This window comes from Astatotilapia calliptera, chromosome 14, assembly GCF_964374335.1.
Source record: "Astatotilapia calliptera chromosome 14, fAstCal68.1, whole genome shotgun sequence".
In the NCBI taxonomy this organism is placed as follows: domain Eukaryota; kingdom Metazoa; phylum Chordata; class Actinopteri; order Cichliformes; family Cichlidae; genus Astatotilapia; species Astatotilapia calliptera.
The window spans coordinates 8893618-8917814 of NC_137435.1; the positions used below are offsets into that span (position 1 = coordinate 8893618).

General features: G+C 39.4%; 1 protein-coding gene across 2 annotated transcripts in view; it reads right to left on the minus strand.

Moving 5' to 3' along the window:
- frem2b (FRAS1 related extracellular matrix 2b) overlaps positions 1 to 24197 on the minus strand; it is a 48267-nt gene that overhangs the window by 18267 nt on the left and 5803 nt on the right. For both annotated transcript variants that reach the window (XM_026191459.2, XM_080289196.1), the window contains exons 2-6: positions 23609 to 23698; positions 6681 to 6827; positions 3150 to 3380; positions 1011 to 1136; positions 235 to 486 (exon numbers count right to left, since the gene is read on the minus strand). In XM_026191459.2, coding sequence (XP_026047244.2) covers positions 235 to 486; positions 1011 to 1136; positions 3150 to 3380; positions 6681 to 6827; positions 23609 to 23698 — 846 coding nt within the window. The remainder of the gene's footprint in view (positions 1 to 234; positions 487 to 1010; positions 1137 to 3149; positions 3381 to 6680; positions 6828 to 23608; positions 23699 to 24197) is intronic.

Here is a 24197-nt window from a genome sequence, read left to right on the forward strand (position 1 = left end):
TTAAATTAAAGCCCACAAATAAAAAACACACTGAAGATACAATAAAACTTAGTTAAGGAACAAATTCATGCTGACTTTTTTTTAGGCTTTAATCAGACGTGAAAAAGTGAAGATGAAAAACAGGCAGAAATTGCCTTAAACTGATTCCGCAGTCAAATTTCTTAACCTGCACTGACTATTTGAGACTGGATTGCATTCAACTGCATACTTACGACCAGTGTAATGTAATCTTACCATCATCCATATCAGGAATTATTGTGATTCTCGCTGTGGGAAACTCGGAGCCCAGACAGCCCCCCATGGGCATGCTGAGGGTGACATTGAAGCTCTCCTCGTCTTCGTACAGGGAGTCGTCGATGATGACAATGCGGCAGGATTTTTCTATCTCTCCCTTGTCAAAGCGCAGGATGCTGTGATGGTCCTCAGGCCTGGAGATGTAATCAGAGTAGGACAGCACGGTGGTGGGCATGGTGCCTGTTGCAGAAACTGAGCAGACAGAAAACAGAATTACAGGAAGAAAAATGACGCAACAGTGTACTTTTCGTCACATTAAAAATAATTATTTATGTATGATTTTCATGAACAACGGACCTAAGTTCAAACTAAGCTATAACAGAAGGCAGTGCCTTTCGACTTAATGTCACTCTTTAATGAAAACTTTTAATGCAACATTGATCTTCATCAAGTCAAGTCAGTGATTAAAAGCAGATCAGCATATGGCCTTTATTTTTCCTCTAATGCATTAAGTATCACATTGCACCCACTTTTGATGTGCAAGGAGGAAAGTCATTAGCACTCCAGATGTATTATCAATATGACAGCCTTCATCTTCTGCTTTAAAGATGCCATTTATAGATATTCAGCCTCAGCCTAAATTAGATTTCACCGAGAAGAGGTGATCAGACTGAGTACTGAGAACAGGGATCCTTCTGATGTGGAGGACAGCACTAACTCACTCGAGAAATGACACAATTTATCACAAACATTTCAACACAAAGTTATTGTGTTACCTTGCTGGGTGTAACATATGACCATGAGCTCCTGGCTGACATCCCCGCTTCTGCGTACAGGGATAAGCAGCTCACCTATGTCTTCCTCTATGTTGTAGACGGCGGAGGGTATAAACACTGTCGACTCTGCGCGTGAAAAAAAAAATCATCAATAAAGATATTAGATCATTACTCTGACACGGTGTTTTGTTATGATTTAAGCTAAGTAGCGTCAGAATTGATTTGAGGAAATCTCTTATGTATGATCTAAGCATGATAAGAATAATCTGAAGTGAAATAAAAATGCACTGGCGATAATGAAAGGGGAAACGCTTCAGAATATCAAAGTATGGTTTTGATTATTTGCATCAAAACCCTTCATTAGACAGACGTGTGCGCTGGGACCAACAACAGCTTTCATTACAGCTCTGCTGATGGTGCTTCCATCATGTTTTATCAGACACTATTTGTTGTTTATCCGCAGTAAATATCTCACCTATAATTGGCTTCCACAGGATAATAAATAAACAGTTCTGCTTATTGACCTGGTAACTGATGCAGATGAATATGGAATTTGTTACGTGAAGAATTAAGCTGTTTAGAAAATAATAAGCCCGCATAAATTGGCTAGAAGACGTGAAAGTATAACCTTTTGTTTTCCTTTAAAGTTTTACGGGCATCTCTCTATCTATTTCTCTCCATCTCTTAGCCATGTGTGACATTTAGCAAGGTAATGAGTTTTTATCATTTCGGCCATGAAATCCACAGACAAATGGTTTGTATTCTTCTCAGTAAGTGTCATGTTTGGCCACATTGAAAAGCTATTAGAACTTGAGCTGTCCTTTCCCTTCCTATGCAAACAGTTGCATTGGATTATGCGGTTGCACTTCACCTCTCGTCCCTCTGAGCTATTTTAGTCAGTATGGTCTGAAATTATTTATTTTTCACCGATACAAGTGATTCAATTGGTGCCCTTGGGCTATAAAATTTTTCTGCTCTCAGTTAAAAGAAACATGAAATATAGTTTTAAAAGCCCGCAGAGTATATTTGACCTTCAGAGGTTAAAACACATATTAAAACTTTAGAAACCATGAACAGTGTAATGATATGATAATGGACATGGGCGTATGAAGACGAAGAAGATGTCTGTGCAAGGCATGAAGATACAAAAATAGAACTGCAGATAGATAGCTGTCAGTTTTTTGGAGGGTTTCTTCTTGTTTTTTCTCGTGTCTCTGGAGGGGGGGATTGCCCTCCAGAGACACGAGTTTTGCAAAACAAGCTTCACCTAAACACGATCATTAGCTTACACTGTTGACAGCAAATGCTTTGCTTTCACTAGCTGAAGCCCTATGGGATGAGGAGAAACATTATCCATATTTATATCCACATTTGTATCATGCTGTTCTCCGTGTCATCTCTGTTACTGACAAGCTGTTTTAAGAAACATCTGTTCAGTTCTTTAGGCAGTGCCTCGCCCTTATTTACAGTACGATAATTTCACATTCAGGTCAGTGCGGCCATCTCTATTTCATATCCCTCTGACACTATGTTACATCTCTAGTGGAAAGAATATACTTTTCTACTTTTTATTGTCTGCCAATCTTCATTTTTGATTCAAGATAGAGTTAGTTCATCTATAATTTCAGTGTACTTGAGATTAAATGCTACATTTAAAATGCTCTGATGTCTTTTTCCAGACCTTAAATTTCCCAAATTAATCCCCTAAACATAAGCATAGCTTAGTATTTGAGCATTTAAGTATTTATTGTCATTGTCAGAGAACAATGAAATTGCGTTGTGTTGTCAACTTTAACCACTTTTGTGCAGTTTTAGTTTACCTAGTTATCCTGTAAATGCATTATCTCGCTCTCTCTTTTTATTTTTTTGAAATTCCTTTTTCATGTTCCAACCTGCAGAGGCAGGGTGCGTATTATTATGCATTGCTATGTGGCCAACTAGTTTATCATGGGTGTGATCAACACAACCATGACAACCACGACATTATTTTTTCTCTGCAAAAATGACAGATCAGCGTTAATGTTCAGACACGTGATATCAAACACTCAGTTACATCAGACATTAATGAAAAATGTTCAGCCCCCCCCAAAAAAAGAAAGAAAGGAAGGAAGAATCTCTGGAAGTAAAATCAATACTGACCATCATCGGGGTCCAGGATCTCTACAGTAGCTACCTCTGGGAATTCAAGGGCTGCCATCACCGGCTCAGACAAAACAATCTGAAATGTCTCGGACACTTCATACTCCCCGTCTGACAGGATCCTGACCTTCCAGGTGGCTTTGCTCTGGCCTGGGTTAAACTGCACCTGTTTTTGAGATTTCCCCCGGAAATCTTTGTCCTTTTCTGCAGTGCCATCCTTTGTGCCAATACCTTAGAAAGGGCATTACAAAGTTATTGTTAATTAACATTTGAAAATTCTGTAAAAATGACCTCACCATCTGCCGGCTTTTGTGTTTAATTTTAACATTTTTCTTTGTTTACTGCATGCCCATTTACAAATGTAAATATTTATGTGATTATGAATAACTATATAAAAGCTGAAAAACCAAACAAACATACAATTAAACTGCTTTTCACCTCCCGTAACACCTGGAAAATCTCACACCCCAGTTGGTCTAACACAACAATATCTGTCCATATCCAGGGTGCAGTTTCCCGCCACCGTTCTTTGAGATGATCATGGTGGAAATAAACACCATTATCCCTCATGTCAGCCCAGCCTCAGCAGAAGTGGTTGGAGGCTGACTTGCACTGTCTGACCTTCAGCATGAGAGCTGTTTGATGGAGCTTACAGTCACTACTGCTGTGACACTGGCTGGAAGCCTGTTGAGCAGGAGCGCTGAAGCTGGTGAAATGTCACACAGCCATTCCATTGTGTTTGCTAACTGGCCACACAACACACAGCAGGGTTCTGGCAATAAATAAATAAAAAAAAACCCTAAACAAAACAAGGAATTCCTGCGAGCTGCTGTAAATGCAGAAAACCATAATATCACTGGAAATTGAACCTTTGAGATTACAGGATTTTTTTTAAAAATACTGAGCAAGATAGAATTAGGAAAAATTAAATTTCATGTAGTGTTTTTAAATGAAAATAAGAAAGAAAAATGAGTGGATACAATGAAAAAAAAGGTTTAGTGGATCCTGAAATATCGTCAACATTCAAAGAGTATGAAAAGAGACACAATGATGTACTGTTAAGTCAATCTCCTTCAAGCTGGATTGGTTGGTCCCATTCACAGCGGTCACTCTGAGCCTTCGCAGCAGCTGGGCTCACTGTAGCCTCCTTACTGGTGTGAACTGCACTGTGCACATTGGTTAGAGATGAAGCAGCCCATCCTTTGGGTCCTCAGATCAGTGTTCACTCATGCAGGGTTAGGCAAGATAAAATATGCTGTCTTCACTTGAAGGCACTGACCTAAGATCAGGTGGTATTTTATCACAATACCGAGGCAGAGAGTCTGAGGTGCCACATTGCTCTGGTGGCCTGCTTATGCCAGTTAATCCGAACAGTTTGCTACTTTTACTCTGCTATCCCCATCACAGCAGAGGAGGCAGGAAACTATAAATGATCCCTGTAAGAATGACATGAATGCTCTGGGATTTTTTATGTTTTCCGTTACAAGGAAGGACACTACCTTTCTAAGACAGGATATTTGTTATTACGTGTGTGCCTGGAGGCGGAATAGTGCAGAGATGTTGAAGCACCAGAATAACTGATGAATAAAATAAAAATAGATATTTTTAACCGAAAAATATAAAGTTCTAAATTGAAACCAATGGCAAGTGCGACAGCATGGATGTTATTGTTGAGAGATGTCAATAAGGTTGTCTAAATGTCTGATGAACTTGAGGCTACCTATTTTTCATGGCTAGAAATAAAAAAACAGAAAATCCGTCCAGGACTATTTGATCAGACAAAAATAGAAGAGAAGATTGCAAATGTATAGATATGGGAAACAGAGACAATAAAAGCATTTATGATATATATTCAGTAAGAGAAACTATTGCTTTTAGTTCTTGTAATTTTTTCTGGGTATCATAAAAGCACGATGGCAAGCTTTGCCTGTACCCCTCTACGGAGAGGTACATCATCCTCTCCCGTCCATTATCATCCACCTTAATGCTGCAGCAGTAACAAGAAAACTTGTTTTTTAAAACCTTAGCACGCAATACCAATAACACAACAGCAATTTTGGACATAATGCAAGCCTTGTTTTCTTTAGGCAATGAAAACAGTGCATCCAAAGTTCAAAGGAGAACTTCTTTAATTGATAATGAAGTCATTAATAAATCAGCACCAGTGCTCCAGAAAATCAAAGCAAACAGCAACTATTTGATTGTTTGCCCAACCTCCTTATAAACAATATTTTACTTTGTTGTTTAAAATCATCCCACAGACAGATCACTATTGGGTTACCACACACACACAATCAGTTTTGCATCTTTTGTTCTGCATCTTATCAACGTGAACAGGAAAATTACATTAAATCTTGTAATAAGTTTTAGATTTACTTCTTACTCTGATCTACCACATGTATCACATCTTCACTGCAAGTTTTCTCCTCCTCTTTTTCTCACTCTACTGCACCTCTCTAATAAGCGCAAAAGGCCATAAAATAACATTACATAACATATACATTTTATGGCATTTAGCTTTATAATATAAAGATATTATATTTTTATTTCACTGAGTCCCTAAGGTAGAGCAGTTATGCCGTGCAGTGTGAGACACTGTAAAGGTCAGTAAAATTTGCATATCCCCTCAGAGATGTTTCATTAGTCTGGGGGCTCTTGAGCGTACGAAGTTGCAGTGACGGTACAGTAAATGATCCTATGGGGTTTGACCTTCAGCATGAGGCCATTTAATTACACCTCATCTTTATGGACAGAATAAATGGCAGCACTAAAACAGGCTACTAGTGCCAGCTGTAAGAATTCCTGCCACTCATAAATGCTTACAGCAGCTCTTTTTTAAAAAACAGTGTTAACAGTTATTGCTCGTTTAGTTCTGTACACTAGATTGCCTCGACTAACATTTGCAGTGGCACCTCTCCATAGGCTCTAACTTCAGCTGACCTTTCTCATGAGCATGCAGAGTCCCTGAGGGAACATCCTCTGCTATTGTGTGACTGGAACATAAATACCGTCCAGAAAAGAGAGGTAAAAGGTCACGACCCGTGTGACCTTATTGGCTATCTAGGCCAGCTTTGCAATTGTCCTGAAATATAACAATGCGCGTTCGTGTGGGCTTTTGAGTCGGTGAATGCTTGACGATATGGTGGCCTGCGACACTCAAGTAAACAGACTTAAACAAACGGGTGTTGAGAAAGTGAATATCTTCCAACAAGGGCTATATGTTTGCTTCCCTGTGTATTTGAATTTAACTGCAAAACAACTCAACAGACTCTGTGGAATTTGGTGAGTTAATCTTTAGTTAATCCTGGAGCGAAGCAGCAAGCAAATCATCAGTGGTTGACCAAAGAATGCACAAACATGTAACATGTTCAGCATTTATTCCTTTATTATTTTGAAAATATCCAGAATCAGAAAATGGGGAACATTTTTTGTTAAGATAAGATGAACATATTCAACTCCTCTCATTGCTTTTTGGTAACATTTAAGATGAATTAAAGACATTTTAAGTGACTTGATGTAAAATCTGCTTACTGATGAATGATGTCTCTCCCAGGTAGCCCCTACGCTTCAGCACCACCTCCAGGAACTTGGCCTCTTCGTTCACCACGTAGTGTTGTTTCTCTAAGGAGATCCAAGCCCAGTTCAGACGGAACTGTTGGTTCTTCAGTTTGTTGCCGCCTGTTACAAAAAGAAAAAGTTTATTTTTTTTCTTCAAAAATGACTACTGAGAAATCCTAATACAGAAACACAGAAGAAGACGAATTAAAAACTCTAACCAGGACTAAATGGTCCAAAAATGGGCACATCATTTTGATTCAGAGGTGATACAGAAATTTCAATACCCTCTATTAGGATGGGTTCTTGCATACCCCCAGGTTTTGACTTTGACTTCTAGCCTGCTCTCAGTGAGGGGTATGCGGTGTGCACAGCCCTTAAGCAAAAGGAAAACAGTTTGTGCCATCTAATTGCTTCATTTCTGATTAAGATAAAAGGTGTCTGTTTCTTGTCTGAACTGGGTTTTTTCATCCATGCCTTTTGAAGCTGCACTCAAAGGGCGACGTTATAGTCCTGGAGGGCATGTCTGCAACTATTTGACCGTAAAGACTCAAAGCAGAACCACATAGACAGGCATCAAACGCAGATACACAAACTCCGGCAGACCAAAATGGGCACACATGCACGCACGGACTCATACAGGAACGCATTTTAATATGGTCATTTCCAGTGCGATGGCTGGGAGTCTAAATAATGAAACACAGGTTAATAAAAAAATCCAAATGCATCCACCAGACTGCACAGTTAAATTGTCTGGCTGGTGCTGTAATGGTTGAGGATGGTGAGATGGAGATGCATGAGCCACAGAACATTTGGCAGTTCAGAAAGTAGTGAAATAAAAGTGAAATTGTCAGGAGGGTACCGGGACATTGTTCAGAGATTTTAAAGTGCTGCCTTTGCAGATGTTAGGCACAACTGAGAGTCTCAACTCCTCCCTATTCTTGTCGGTACAGCCAGTAAATCTGTCACGTCCAGCAGACCACTCTGCTGTGTCCATTTCCTTCCTAACTGTGAAGGGTAAAACCTATATACATTCACCCTGGGTGTTTTATTATGTGTGAGGGTGCATGCATTATGAGGTTCGGTGACTCTGTGCATGCTTGAGTGGGTGCGCGCACATATTAAATATTCTCTGCACCTGTTACTTTGGATGTTAATGTACATGTTTTCTCGCACTGAGCAACACCAGGCCTTTAATACCCATGTGTTAAATACCCATTTGACAATATGCGGCATTAACTGCTTGAAAGTATAAAAAGTCAGTGTGATGCATGAGGACAAGTAGCAAAAAATATTTATTTTTCCCTCATCTCATAGAAAACTCGTTGTATTATTTATGTCATTAAAATATAATGAACACACTGATTTACTTTGATGTTTTCAACCAGACAGGGTGTTTAAAGTTAAGAAGATAAAGAATGCAGTAAATTCCGAAAGAAGACAGAAGACAAATCAAGACAGATGCTGAGGTTCCTTAAAATTACAGATCCAGATGGAAAGGACTGAACTGTGAACCTTGAGTAGAAAGCAGATTTTCTCTGAGTATTTATTTCTCTGTTTGACAACAGGCATATCTAGTTGACACACAAAAAATGGCCTTTAGTTGACACACAACTTCAAAGCACGGCTGTTTCTCACCTCATTCTGATTCAGAATCACGTTTTGAAAGTTCAAATACTGTGGATTTCCCTCTGTGTTTAAATTATACTTAAATATGAAAATTGTAGCTATCTAATATTGATCAAAAGGTCTATCTGGCAGTGTAATAACATTTAATCATTTTGTAATGCTAGCATTCACTTGTTTGTCTGCTCAGGCACTATGTCACTGTGGAACACCTCGCTTTTCTGTTTTAGTAGGCAAAGCCACCGGTGCTGATGATGAGATCAAGTAGCTCACAAGGTAAGTGCAAAACATTTGCACCACATTATGACAAAATTTCCATCACTGATCTCAGGACACAAATGGCAATTCCTGAGTGAAAAGCTGTTTGGGAAGTCAATGTGGCATTAAATTTGAACTAATAAAATCAAGCTGTTCAGCTCTGTTATGCTTCTCAGTACACTAGCAGTACAAAAAACAACATCATTTAAAATATAAAATTCTGTGTGCAGAGAAAACATGCTTTTAAAGAAAACTATTGCTGGCAAAATACATCAAATATTACATATGTAACACGTAACTTTTATTAAGTGACAGTACAACATCCTATGGGAACCTGACACACATTCTTGAGGTCTACCACAGTGTAGGCTTTCTGCTTCCTGTGTGTTCCGCATTATTCTTCTGGAGACAGGTGACCTATGTATGACAGGGCCTCCCTACACTATTTGGATTAAAGCCAGCAGCATGTCACTCATGCCACCAATAAACACTGTGTGTGTGATCTCTGAGCTGTGGCGCCTGTTCTCCACGGAAGCAATGGAAGCAGAGGTTTTGGCTAGTCTTCTGCCACCATTTGTTTATCTGAACCTTACATTAGATAGAGTCTATGTAGGTATAGAAAATGAAGGTAACATATTATTTGCACACTAAAATATTCAGCTAGAGAGTGGAACAGAATATAGTCAGATGCACACCAATTCATGTTCTGTTTTGCATAAGTATTCACATGACACTCAAAAAAGTGCCTACGCAACAAACCGAGCCTCAAGGAGGATTTTCTTCCCTTCTTTTTCAGGATCACTCACATTAAACACCTGTTCACCTTCAGCGTTATTCACAAACTTGAACAAGCTCTATTAATTATTCACTTTCCCTATCCATAAGAGACCGAGGACGACACAGCACTGACCCGCACTTTCAAACATCAGAAGAAAAATATTTATGTTCACAGTTTATACCAGAGTATATTATAGGTAGAGTCCCAGAATGACATTAGAAAACGTTAAGTTTAGCGTTCCTCAAGGTCTTGTTAAGCTTTAGTATGGGCTTCAGGGAGTGGAGGTGCTCATTTCCAGAAGACCACTTCACTCCCCTAGATTTCTTTCTAATTAAGATAAGCAGGGGTTGGACTAATTCCACTTCAAAGAGGCCCAAAGGAAAACATCCAAGTTAATCTTTAACTAGGTCTCACAGTAGTGAGACAGAATTTAGTGAATATCTGTATCACTTATGTTTGGGTCTGCTCTGCAGGGCTAGTCTTAGATTTAATATTAGACCATATTTCCACATTATCCTTATTTTTCCTGGATAATCTTAATGAATTCACCAGATTGACAAACTGCCTTTGTTCTGTCTTTGTTAGTTTCACAGTATGCCTTTAAGCGCTGGCAGTGGATGTCACTCTAAATATTAGAGATAACTGTCAGACTCTGCAAACAAGCACTTAACTACAGCCAACCTCATACATGAACCATCTGAGAAACCCTCTTGTACAGTTCATGTAGCTGCTGTCCGTTCACATAGTGGATGCGTGATGAAGGACAGAAGCCTTTTGAGTGGGGCCAAAGAATGTGAAAGGCTGCACTGTGCCAACTTACAAAATGGTCTCCTCCCTGCATACATGTTGCAGTCAGCCCTTATTTGGTCACCGTCAAGCATTGCAGGCCAGAGTGCCCCATGGATTCAGCCAGGCAGACAGATAGGCGGCTCTTTGCCCACAGAGTTGCACTGCGCTGATTATGAAGGATAAACTGGGACTAACTGATGAATCCTTTTAGACTCAAAAGACAAAATGTATCTAAAAATAAATGTACTCTAAATTCACTGTCATGTAATGGAATAGACTGGCATTTATACAGTGCTTTTGAGGTGTTGCTGAGCAATTTACACTATAAGCCACATTCACCTTTTCACTCATATTCATAACGCATTTTATTCTGTGTATTTAAGCACTAGCTGTGTCTATCTTACATGCACGTGGCTAATTTATAATCTAAGATGCAGATTTTGGAAGCAGAAGCCAAAGGACCTGAGGGAACTCCAAAAGGGACATGAGGAACATGAAACGTCAACACAGACAGTCTGTGCTAATCAATCCTCCTTCTCTTTCATTCTGCACATATCAGCACTGCAATGTTAATAAAAATATAGCTCGATAACTAATTGTGCACCAAACCTGCAAAGTAATTTAAGTGTTTTGGTTAGTTGTGTTTCAAAGCTTCCGAGTGCAATTAGACCCCACTACAAGAAAAAGCCACAAGAGCTTTTCAATTTATTTATTTATTTTTAATTTATTAATAAATGCATGAAATAACTTGTAAAGTATAACTTCACAGCTCTGTACAGCTATCAGAGACTGAAGGCAGAGCATGTTTAAGTGCAGAATAACATTTTATTTGACTTTTATGCATTTATATGTTGGAGAAAAGCCAAGAAATAAATATTTAAGGAATGAGTTCAAATGTATTTCATATGCAGATGTTTCCAACTACAAACTCTGCTTCAGTGTTGCACAGATAATGTTTTTCTACACTTCATTTGTTTGCGCTGGTGTGGATAACAAAATGATGTTTCCACACCTGCAGTGCGAGGCATAAAGTCTCCTGAAGCAATTTGCTAAACCAAATTCATTCATACTATTAATCAGTGCCTCTAAAACATTATCATGCAGTCCTATTTTTCTTAAATCACCAGCAGCAAAAAAAAGAAAGAAAAAAACAATAACAAAAAAAACCCCAACTACTGTTCGTGCCATCTTTTAATTAGCATCAAAAAATGTCGGTAAGTGTAAATCAGTCTGTCTATTCAACATGTGGATCATTAGCAAGACACCTCATCTAATGATCAGGCTGCCATCAAGCTTTGAGGTAATTGGCTACATTTGGTGAATATTTATGGTCACACTGAAAATTGCTTTGAATAATTTGGGTTGCTTTCTCAATCTTACAGCTAGGTTAAAATTTCATCAGAATCCAATGTGTCCTCAAAGATGTAATCATGCTATTTATTTTATCTCTAGTGTGTAATCGATTTTATGAAACCAGGGTTTTAGCGATTTTAGTATAATCGTCTTTAATTAATTTGCATAATGGAGGCAATGTCGCCTTTGAGAACATATAAGTCAAGAGACAAATCAATACCTAATTTTCTTTCAATGGTTAATTTCTGTGATGGAAAGCAAACATGTTATATAATCATCTCCTATAAAATGACCTTTGCTTTTAGGTCCATGGTGTGTGAGACTATACCAGCATACTTTTCACCTCTCCAATTAAGGGAAAGGGGATTTAATAATCCTGTTGAAAGAAAAAAAGCACATGGCAGAGTAGAGAAAGAGAGAGAGAGCGATATGGTCTAATCTCCCTAAGCCTTGTATGCACAGTAACGAGTGGAGAGCTGGCCATGGCTTGAAAGATTTAGAATGGTTATGATTTCACAGGTCCTAAACCCTTTTCTATAAGCACAGACTTTCAGGGAACTGGTCTGCCATAAATCTGGCCACTCCAGCAGCGTCCCTTCTGGCTGCTGTTGCCTCTGTGTCCACTCCAACACACTGTGGTCACTCTGGGGCAAGATTTGTGAATGCTGAAAGAAAGGCGAGAGGTGCTTTTGTACAAAGGTGCCAGGTCAGAGAGCCATGCAAGGCTTAAAGCAAGCAATGCTTTGCTCTCAGTAGGGAAAGTTCTTCGAGATTAACATCTGAACCCAAAGGTGATTAAATTCTCAGAGCTCTTTCCAAATTTGAAGTGTAGCAGTTAGAATTACCTGTCCTTAGTGACTAAATCCTGATTTTTTTTAAAGCTGTTTAGAAGGTTAATGTCTCCTTATTGCATTACATCTCTGCTCTGAGACTTTATGGGGTGACAACTATAACTATGTTGGCCATGATTGGATTACACTTAAAGGCATTTTTTTTAGTTTCATAAAACATTTTACAAAATCAAAACAGAATCAAATTATCAGCTCCTCACAAGAATCAGAAAATTAAAAAAAAATTCTACCCAGCATCTGCAGAATGAAACTCAAAACACTTAACATCATGATTTCAATACTCTCTTCTACCCTGTTCTTGACACTAAGGATCCTTTTAAGCAGTCATCCTGTTTACACTTTTTGATTCCTAATTGCAGCACCAGGTTGTTGTGGAAACTGCACAGTGAGCCACTCGCATGTGTAAAAAGGCAATGAGCAATTCCCAGAGCTCCTATTTCAGACGAGGCTCCTTTATTCATCCCCAGGAAAGAAATGTGGCAGAGGAAGTACAGTTCAATGTGACTGTAGGGAAAGGTCACCCATTCCCTGGGAATCTTCTTCACACTCCAGTGTCTTCACACACTGCCACAAATGATGTCATTTGTGGGTGCAGATATCACAAAGACACATGAGAATAACTGGTAAGAATACATTTTTGGAATAAAAACATCCGTCGTAAAACGTCTACTGTATTTCCAGTTTCAAAGTCACAAATCTGCCTGTATAAATTCAGATCATTTATACATTTATATGTTGGCAGTTATGTTGACAATTAATTAAAATCTAACATCCATCTTACAAATTAAATGTTAGCAAATTATCGCCATCATTTAAAGGTTTATTATTCTCAAATATGTAAGTTCATAAATTATTTATGAAAACATTTAAAGAGTTATCAAGTTCAGAGTATAGACTTGCATGGGCAGCTCCAATTTCCAGTTATCCTGACAATAGACAAATGTACCATTTCTAAAATTTACAAACCACTGACATCTCATACTGCAAATGAAAACATTCAGGCTTTTTATATCAATCCTATTAGCCTTGGGAGGAAATATTAGTTCAATTAGAATATTTCCAGAAATCTTAAGAAGCAGCATGAAGCCAACTCTGCAGTGCATGTCTGCACTTTGTGATTTTACAACATGGGGCACTGTGCCAAGCACTCAAGGTGAGGACTTATTTCTATAGTTTTAGAGGTACTTTTTGTGTTTAGGCATGTTGACAGGATAGTAAAACAGACAGGAAAGTGAGGACACCCAGGCCGCTGCAGTAGTCTTTCAGCATATGGGTGAGCTATACCAGTGCCCAGGACCTCTATCATGGCTTTACGGCTAATACTTTCTACATTTTTCTTATATTTGATGAAAATACAGTGCGTAACAAAATCACGATCGACATAGATTTCAAGTTATAAATTTCAATATATAAAGATTTAACAAATGTTTAGAAATTTAACCATGAAAGTTAATACACAGGGAATTTAAAGTGCATCACATTTCTGAAGGATATCTCTTTCCAAAAGAGGTATCAAAGCCTCTTCTGAGGGCTTTGTATATTTTGATTGTATAGGTGAGCTCAGACAAAGTATTCATTGATTGCCCTTGAATAGCATTCCAGCCTGTCGAAGAGGACGTGGCCTCGAGTGTCTTAATTAACAGTCAGCCACACGGTTTACGGAGCATAAGCCTGAACTCTCAATAGCAAGGGAAGTTACAACAAAAGGCTGAATTAGCAACTACAGGGCTTTTTTTCAACATTCACAAGTAAAGGTCACAGTGGATTTCAAATCAGGAGTTCTTTGCTCATTACCAGTCAATTATGTACAGTATGAACACCATGGCGCATAAGCTGCTGAGGTAGATGTGCAAATCTTCTGTGACCTGCTGAAAAAGCTGCGTGAAGTGAAGCTGGTGCCAAAAATTGTTTTAGCAAGCCTTTGAGTTTCGTTTACATGGAGTTATTTTTTAAAAAAAAACACCTTTCCAAATAGCATGCTGTAAAGAATACAAGAATAACATGCCTTTTGAGCTTATCTTAGCCTCAACCTCAGGCAGAAGAAAATGTGTCTGCCTGAGCTTACATTGTTACAGGTGCATATGCAAAATGTATCCCAACTCTCAAATACTGCTGGCGACTGAACAGAAGAACAAAGGTAGCAAAATAACAAGGAGGTACAAGGCTAAGTGCGAATATGGGAGGGAAAACAAAGAAACATAAGGATGCAGGAAGACAGGAGTTGACAAAGAGAGGGGGGGGCGTGCTTTTTCTTGACCCTTGAATGCTCAGTGTTTGCTCTCTTGTCAGACCGAATAATGGTGGACTGTTTGCTGAAAGCAGCAGTGTGAGACCACAGAATAAAAAACCCCATCCCAGTCCCCCAGACTCATGCGCTCCATACTAATAAAGCCGGGCATTTCTCGAGTCTGTTGGGCCGGCCTCCATTGGCTTCGGCTATAACAACATGTTTCAGCTGCATTTCACAGTTGTTACTTGCAAATCCTCACATGTAGTAAAGCGTTTGCCTTGGAGCGAAATGCTCCCTAAAAAGCTGAAATGGTAATTCCTAAAGAAGTGTTAAATAACTGTTGGCCCTTTGTTTATGATGGATGAAAAGAAGCCATTGAGTAGAACTGTGCAAACCTGCATTTTAAAGATAAGCATGCTGTTCTGCATTCATGAAAAGAGCGAAGAAAATGTCTAAGGACTTAGTGTTGTTATTGTCTTCTCCTTTTAATATTGGACTGAAGATTAGTCTGTGCAGCAGAACAAGCCCTGGGTTCAAAAATATTTGCTGGCATGTTAAAAGAAGAGTACTTCTAAGGATGCCTGCAACATTTAATATAGGCAATCAAATGGATTTTTCTTTTTTTTTCTGGCCTTTGAATCATTGTCAAAATAGCTTCTGGAAGTCTTTGTTGGCGAAAGTGAACCTTATGATATGAAAACCGACTTCTGGTACAAAGTCAGATACACTCTTGTCGTTGCATGGATGAGTTCTGTGCTGCAAGACCTCTATTCGGAGTATACCACATTGCATAATACTATCATTTAAATTTATTCTCTTCTGAGACCACTGTGTTGTGTGCTACCACATAAAAGCACACAGTGTTGTAGGGAGCACAATTACCTGGCATCCCGTGGAATGGAATAAAGTAATGCGATGTAATGAATCTGAATATTTCTCAGACTGAAAACTATTAGACATGAAGGACAAGAGATGAATGTTGGAGTTACAAGAGAGCAGAAATGTCATTCTTACCTTCAGATTGCTTTGTTAAATTTCACACTGAATATTCTTTAAAACATTATCACCTCTTTTTAAAGTTGAAATGAAATCTGCACCTGATGTTTCGAAGCTTTAATCGCACCATATTTTCTGCTCATACATATGACTTATTAACCACTGATCACGTTTGAAGTAATGTTTGGTGGCGAGGATAGTGGCTTTAGCCAGTCGCCTGAAAAAATAAGCAGTAAAATGCAACCTCTTTACCAGACTGCTCAGTTGTCTCAACTTGCTTCCTTTGGCCTTTATTTCTGTCTCTTGTCCCATTTTCTTGCTAATATGTAACTCTTCACCTCACTCCAAGCTCATGTGCTGGAAAACCAAGATAAGCCCATGCATGGTCTAGTTAATTTCTGGCAGCAAGACATTCCTGAGTTTTCTTAATGGGGGGAAGGGTTCATCTGAGTGCTGGACATTTCCACGGCTGTCTTTGAATTATTTTTGTGCTTCTCAAACTGATATAAGCCAAAACAAATTTTAGAAAATGCAATGTAAGACAAATAACTAAGAATTGATTCACATATCAAATGCAACTTTTGGTGGGACATATTACTTGACCAGTAGTGGAAAAATACTGATATGCACTGCCTTCAGCTCTGTAAAAAAATATAAGAGAATAGATGAAGTGAGCGACGGGAATGTTGTCTGAATTAAATAACCATAGTTTGAGGCTGTCATACATTCCTTGAAATGGAGAGAAGCTTGATACTTACTGACTACATAACATTTCTTCACGGCCAATCAAATCTATAGCAAACTCTAAATCATTTATATTCATATGTAGATCCAGCTGAATTCATGCAGAGTTTACCTACTACATTTGCGCTCTCACACCTTGTCAACACAGGCAGTGTTTAGAGAGTGAAGTGCACATCAGCACATTCATGCCGTCGCTACAGGCGACAGGAAGCAGCTTGACGCCTTGCCCTCACCAATACAGGGACCAACAAAGCACTTCAATCTTTCATCTCCTATGACTACCCCCCCACCTCCCAATCCATTTCTCCACACGATGACTCCTCATATCCTGAGTATCAGGCTACACTTATAGAAAGGAGGTGATGGTGAGTGGGAGCTTGATCAGAATTCCCAAAGGGTTTCATCAGCACCTTTCATGAGACGAGAGCCCAGAGACACACTCCTACCATGTGCGAAAATAAAAACCTTCTCAAGTGAATCTGTGTCTAAATGCGTATCATCTTCAGTTCCTCTCTACTGTATATATTTCCCTTGCATATTTATATACTAAACTTATTCTTATTCTTCTTCTTTCGGGTGATCTGCCTCCTCCTCACCCTGTCCCTAATATCCTCTTCTGTCACACCAACGCTCTGCACGTCCTCCTTCTACTACATCCTTGAATCTTCTCTGTGGTCTTCCACTTTGCCTCCTGCCTGGTGGTTCCATATTCAACATATTGTGTCCAATATATCCACTATCACTCCCTTGCACCTGTGCAAACTATCTCAGCCTTGCCTCTCTAACTTTGTTTTCAAACCACTCGACCTGAGCTGTCCCTCTGATGCACTCATTTCCAAAGCTTGGCCTCCTGTCTTTTCATTAGTGCCACTGTCTCTAAACCAAACATCTACCATCAGACCATTCTTTTCACTGTTGCTTCTATCCATCACAAATCACAGCTGACACTCATCTCCAGTCACTCCACCATGTCAATACGCTCTTCTTCACCTCCCGTGTACATGGTCTGATTTGGATAGCTGACCTCACCTATTTAAACTCATCCACTTTTATTATTTCTACTCCTTGTAGGGTCACTGTTACATCCGTCTCTCTCTCTCTCATTCACACATATGTATTCTGTCTTGCATGTACTACTTTTCATTCCTCTTCTCTCCAGAACATACCTCCACCTCTGCAGGCTCAGTTCCACCGTGCCACTACTCTCGCTACAAATTACAATCTCATCTGCAAACAATATAGTCCAAAGAGACTCCTGCCTGACTTCATCTATTAATCTGTCTATCACCAGTGCAACCGATCCGTGATGTATTCGCACCCCTAACTTGAACCCCTCTGTCCCTTCTCAATAATATGCTGATGATATCACAATGAAAGAAGCTGGTGTTGTTTCTGCTCTACATCACAGCACTCTAATCAAAAGAGACAACAGCTTGAAATCAAAGACAAAGCCGTTATCAATTAAACTGTAGCTGATGCCAAGCATCTTGATGAAACATTTTAGCAGCGCCAGCCTCATCTCTGATTATGAAATCAGACAGCTGGCCCAGTGATGGAAAGACGGTCAATGCTTTGTGTACGCGAATGTGAACGTGCATGAAAAATGTGTACAAAGGAGGTGCAGCGTGCAAAGGGCTCCAATCATGAAACCCAAGTATAGCTGGAGAGAGTTGTGACACACTACAGCCTCGGCCCAGCTGTCAGTGGCTTATCATGCGGCAGGGCGGAGAGGAGCAGCTCTGGTCCACTGCTGGGATTCAGGGGCCAGAAACACATTATCCAGAGTGATTTTTCAAAAGTGAACAAAAGCTCTACTCCTGTGAAAAGAGAGTTGTTACAGCAGCAACTGTAGCATCACAAACACTCAGATTCCCTGCTGTTTGTCAAAACAGTCCCATCGGGCGATTTCATGAGGCCAAAAATCACACAGGACACATCGCAGAGCATGAAAAGAAAGTGATATTTTATATTGTGACATAATAACGCAAAATAAATTCCTGAATAGTTTAATTTGACCTAAAGTTTATTTCCTTTTTGTTCTGCCCCTGTTATATTTATTTTAAGTATGACTCAATTTGTCTGGGGCCGTCCTAAAACCCGATGACACAAACTTTAACCCTTTTTTTCCACATAATGGGGATTTTCACCAGAGGAATCTCAGTTCTGCTAGACTGATAACCTAAGGCAGCAATGACGACACACATCATCATTCGGAGAACAAGCCTGGGCCTGAGGTTTCTATACTTTTGGGAATTTGCCTTTGCTTTGTTAACCTTGGCAACATACACTTTGGCAGCACATAAAGACAGAGAGAGCAAAATCATCAAACAGGGTTTCCCTTCTGTTTTCTAATGGGAAAATTAAAGCAGATCAGAATAAATCAGTAAGTTCCCTAGATGTTTAAGCAACAAATCACCCACATTCTTTGCTGTAATCAGCACAAACACCACAATGAAAAATAAATGTGACATTGTCATGGCTGCTCCAAATCATTATCTATCATTAATGGATTTGGTGTTCTCTTTTTCTGATGCATTTGAGGCAGCAGAATATGCCTTTTGGACTAAATATAGATTGTAAATACGGAGCTGTAATCTGCACTCAGGAGCAAAATGAACAGCAATAAAAAAAAGGAGGCACAGCACTAACAGACGGCCTGAAAGTGATCCAACAGACTTGGGCAAAGAAATCTGAACAAAAAAAAAAAAAGAGAATTCATTGGCTTATTCAGTGCCTAAATCATTTCAGAACAATGAAACCTCTTGAAACATATTTAGGCGTTCCTGCCTCGGAGAATTCTACTATCATCTTTTCATCATCAATAAAAGCATTTTAATCTTTTTTTTTTAAAGTATTTCGCTGGCTCAAGACTGCTAGATAACAGCGAATGTTTGATCCCCTCACAGATGAGCACAGGTTTTTCATCTGTTTGGTTAGTCGCAGCAGCTCTTTGCGGATATGCTTTCATTTAAGTCGTCTCTACGCTTCACACACACATTAAAGGAAAGCAAACTTGCACATACACCTCGTTATGCTGTGCTGAATAGAGAAGGCTGCTGCTGGGTGGTAAACATTGCAAATATAACTGCAATGCAGACTAGTGAGAAAATTATAACACAAAGTTAGCTGCTGACGACATAAGGGACCGGTAAGAGACGCAAATCACTCTCCAACTAAAATGATTAGTCTAAATCCATTCTGTAATTCAGTTTTTCAGCCCCAAAGTGCAGCAGCTGTGCCTCAGGAACAGCTCTGTAATCAAAGCCCAGATGTTTTATCACTAAATGCTTTTTCCATAACAATAAAACGACTTCACCTATTTTATTGTCTGCAGCACAGCTGGACTGTGAAGAAAACCGAACACCCTGAAACCCCTTTAAACTATCACTACAACGAGACCAGCTATGTAATTTGCTGAAGCTTAAAGCATACTTTATGAATATGATTCATACCAGTGGTCCCAAGGACAGAGGAATGTTATACCCCACAAGAAAGTATAGAAGAGACAGTTTCATTAATAGCAGGCTAGAAACGCTGCAAAACTGCAGAGTCATCTCCTGTGCGGTGATGGGGATATTATAGCATATAGCTATACTAACCTCACAACTGCATGTGAGTGCATGTTCTACACTTACTTTTGTTGTACTCTAGCACGCAATGGGGAGTAAGATAATCCCCCCCCCCCAAGCCTGGAATTAGGAGGGGAGACAAAGAAGATGGAGTATGCACCCATTGTCACAAGAGATTACACACCGATAACATGGAAGTTATGTTGACAACATACATATCAGATGTTACTGCAGGTGAAAAATGGTTTGGAGGATTTATTAGGTCGAGGTATGCACGGTGACCTGAACTTATCTTGTTACACGAAGAAGAAATAACAAACAAAACACGCTTGTAGAGGTGGGCTCTGCAGACATGCACCCTATTGTCTCTTTCCATGTGAGAAAATGTGTTCCAGACAGAAAGTGATTCTATTTTTCTTTTCACTGCTGACCCATTTCACTAGAAATTATTGACTTACATACTCTATGCTTCTTACAGCGAACGAGTCTCATTAGTCAAATGAGGAAAACATGGACATTTTGTGCATGCCTGCAGAGTTTGACCTTAAAAATACGTTTCTTTTCCCAAACTATTAATGATCTTTTGCTGCCTTTTTGTAGCTCACTTAAATAAAAATAAAAAATAAAAATGCACTGAGCGCCTGGAATAAAAAACAAAGAGTACTACATTGTGTCTGTCATTAAGAACATTTGTGAGGTTGACTGACTGGCTGGAAGCAGACAGGGAATCAGCTCCATAAACAACTGCCTGGGAATGCGAGGGCTCGTGTGTGCTCAGGTAAGCTCACCTGAATGCAACTGAATCCCTAGGAGACAAGGGGAGAGCTGGAGTCCATCAAAACACAACAATTAACTGAGTTAGAATAACAAGGGCAGCACACATACAGGCACACAGATACAACCCCCCCTCCGAAAAAAATCGACATTCCATTTGGGCAACAGTTTCTTCAAAACAGCAGACATCTCTACAAGTTAAAATGTGTGAATTTAGTCATTTGGAATGATTAATTTAAAGCTCTGACAAGGATGACAAAAAATTATACACAAGCATCACTGGTAACATTCATCCTGTGGTCTCCTTTTTGGCAAAAACACCTTAAATGCAGCTTTAAAAGCCAGCAGTATCAACTTTAAGATGCTAAAGAAATTCAAGAGGAAAATAAATCAGATTAAAAAAAAATGCACAAATCATTTGTAGACCACTGCACATAAAATGCAGCATAATTTGGAAGTAAATTCAATATTATTCTGTTTTTTATACACTAACAGGATTAAAAGTTGTAATTTGTAAGAAACTCTATTCACTAATTAAAAATGCTAAGCACTTTGGGATGTGGCCCAGTTGTTTTTACTTGTAGTAAAAAGCCCATCTCCTCTCTTTATGTGGCCGAGTTAATCAAGTGAAACCGCCTAAATTGCACAAACATAATTAATCAAGGTAAACAAAATATCTGCCTGCTTAAAGCACAGGTCATTACTTTAGTCGATACTCTAATATAACTGTGCTACACAATGGATGAGAGCGAGTCAGGTCTAGCACAGTTTCACATTTGGGCTCTGAACTCACCATTTACAATTAGAAACATGTAGAAGTCAGAAAATACATTGTTGCAAAGAGGAACTGACGCTCTGGCAGCTCAGATTAAAATCCAACACTGTACCCTGGTTAACAAGACAACCCATCTATTAGGAAAACTATGATGTCAGCTTCTACAATTAAAGCAAGCTTGTGGTTAGAAGTGAGACTGCCATAAGTATTTAGATGGAGCACAATGAATGGCTTTGCACTTTCCATTCATCCTCCTTTGTGAGAATACATGCCGGGAGTAAATTAGCGTACTGCCCTGTAATAAGTGCAGACAGTCACTTTATGTTTGGACTGACAATGGAACCAGAAGAAATCCTATAGGCCTTTGTGTGGTGTACTAAAACCCAATACATGACCTCACCTGGAAGAGGGAAAAACAGTAAATAAATAAATCCAATAGCTTTGCACATGTGCTGTTTAAACAATGACCAGCACGCTTAAGCACACAAATTATGGTAATCAGAAGTCAGCAGCAGGCGCATACTCGAAAATGTGACTACATTCACAGTTCGTCACAACTATTGGCATAAACCCGTGGAATCTCACTGAACAGCTGCAACATGAAAAGCAACTTTTCACACTCATAGCATTGCCAAGTGCATTTGGTAAATTTCCCAATGAACTTGAAGCGAGAAAGAGAATGTTTTCCACTGCTGAACATGACATAGTGCAGCTGTGTGCCAGTGTACGGCATTCAGCTCCTCCACAACACGGCTGTTCAAAGAGCTGCAGGCTCTGTCTAGGGATTTAGGGCAGCCACCAGCCCAGCTTAAATCTTATTAAAAAAAAAAAATCTTCACTGATTGCCTCAAAAACTGCACTGCAGTACGTGGTGAGTCCTTATGGATCAGCCATCCAATGAGATCATTCATCAATTTGTTAAGCTCTTTAGGTGCCACTATAAAGTACAATTTTCATATCAAAGAATGACATTTTAGAGAGGTGCACTGTATCTGATAGTTGCCATTTTATGCTTTGTTTTGTTTGAGGACATAACTATGATTGAGGACGGAATAAGACAAAAGCTGTTTTGAAGTCTCGCAGTGAGCGCTGAAAGGAGTGAATCTAATTGCCAGTCTGGAAGATAAACTACCAGTGTGGGGATATGTGTGTCATCAAGCATCAAGCAAGGTACACAGAGAAAGAAAGTGACAAAGAGGAAGAGAGGCCCACAGAGATCCATTAAAACAAAACAAAAAAAGAAAGCCCAAGTGAGACAATAATAAGGGACTGAGCCCTCACTCAACAACAAAAAAATCTGCATGGGCTCAACTGCTGATATTCAGTACCAGCTCCTGCATTTGAGTCATCTCTTATTAGCGCCCCATCCACCTGTTGAGATTGATTTTAACCTGTCAAATATCAAACCGAAGGCACGGAAAATGAGAAATGAGAATGGGAGCTCGCCGAGGTGCTTGTGGGAAAAGAGGGCCCCTATTAGAGCCGTCCTTTGTGCTCACTCATCACAGCTGAAGGATAGCAGAAAGGACACACTGTCAGGCACACTGCTTCTGCTAATCGGCAACACCGGCATGATTGCCTCAAACCATTCACAGAGCCTGCGTCTGATTACATATCTACAGCTCTACTAATTAGTAACTGGCTAAATCAATCATTACTTTCTAAAAAATAATGAGCGACTACATTAGGTGCTAAAAGACTGACCTACCTATGGCATCATTTGCAGTAGGACAAACTAATGAATATACTAATAAATATTTGAATAAAATTTTAATAGGCGTAAAAGATCTAATATTCCTTTTTTCTCCGAAATGCTGGTGGAATGAAATTCACCAGAGCATAAACAAAAGCTACCCAGAAACAGTACATCTTTCCTTCTATTTCACTGCATGCCTGTTATCTCACTTACTTAAGCTGAAATAATGGAAATCTCTGCAATCTTTGCAGATGCCTTTTGATTTGTAATTCTGCCTAATTAGGCACATCGTTGAGTGGATTCAAGCCTTACCCTTCTTAGAGAAATCTGAATTTATTAAACAGCAACAGCGTGACAAATTCACTGTAACATCCTCAAAAGTGAGCGTGTCACAGACTCATTTCAAATTTAACAGCTATCACTCAATATAACTCCAAGAGTGGATGTTTAAATTGAGGAACTTACCGCTGTCCTCAATGGAGAAATGAAAGATGTCGTTTGTCGCGTTGTCCCCATCCCTCAGAATATAGCATATGCTCATGTCGTCAATTTCAGCTGAAAAAGAGCACATTTACATAAGTACAAGAAAAATCCTGCTCACAAAATTTTGCATCAGCTATTTGGCAAAAACAACTAACAAAATATGTTCAGTTTGTTCCTATCTACTTGTCAGTGTCTTTGTGCCTGTGTGCCTAAATGTGCACGCTGACAGCACCAGGGGAATCCGAGCAAAAAGAACTGCCTGAAAGGGCTGTAAACAAATAAGACTCTTGAACGATGCCGGACATTAAGACCAGCTTGACTCGTGGGATGCCATCACAGCAGTCTGTCTGCTTGCCATCTTGATAGCGTGGTGCTAGACAAGCTTCCTTATAGCACTAAAAACTGCAAAGTTTCCACTTGCTGCGTTCAATATTTTATGTCAGAATATCTCCCTTCAAAGGGACAGATGCATACAAATGTGTAGCCTAAACTTTCAAATGCCCAGGAGATAGTGTCTTTATTTACTGTCTGTTTACTCTTGTGAGAACTCTTGAAATATTGAACAGGCCTC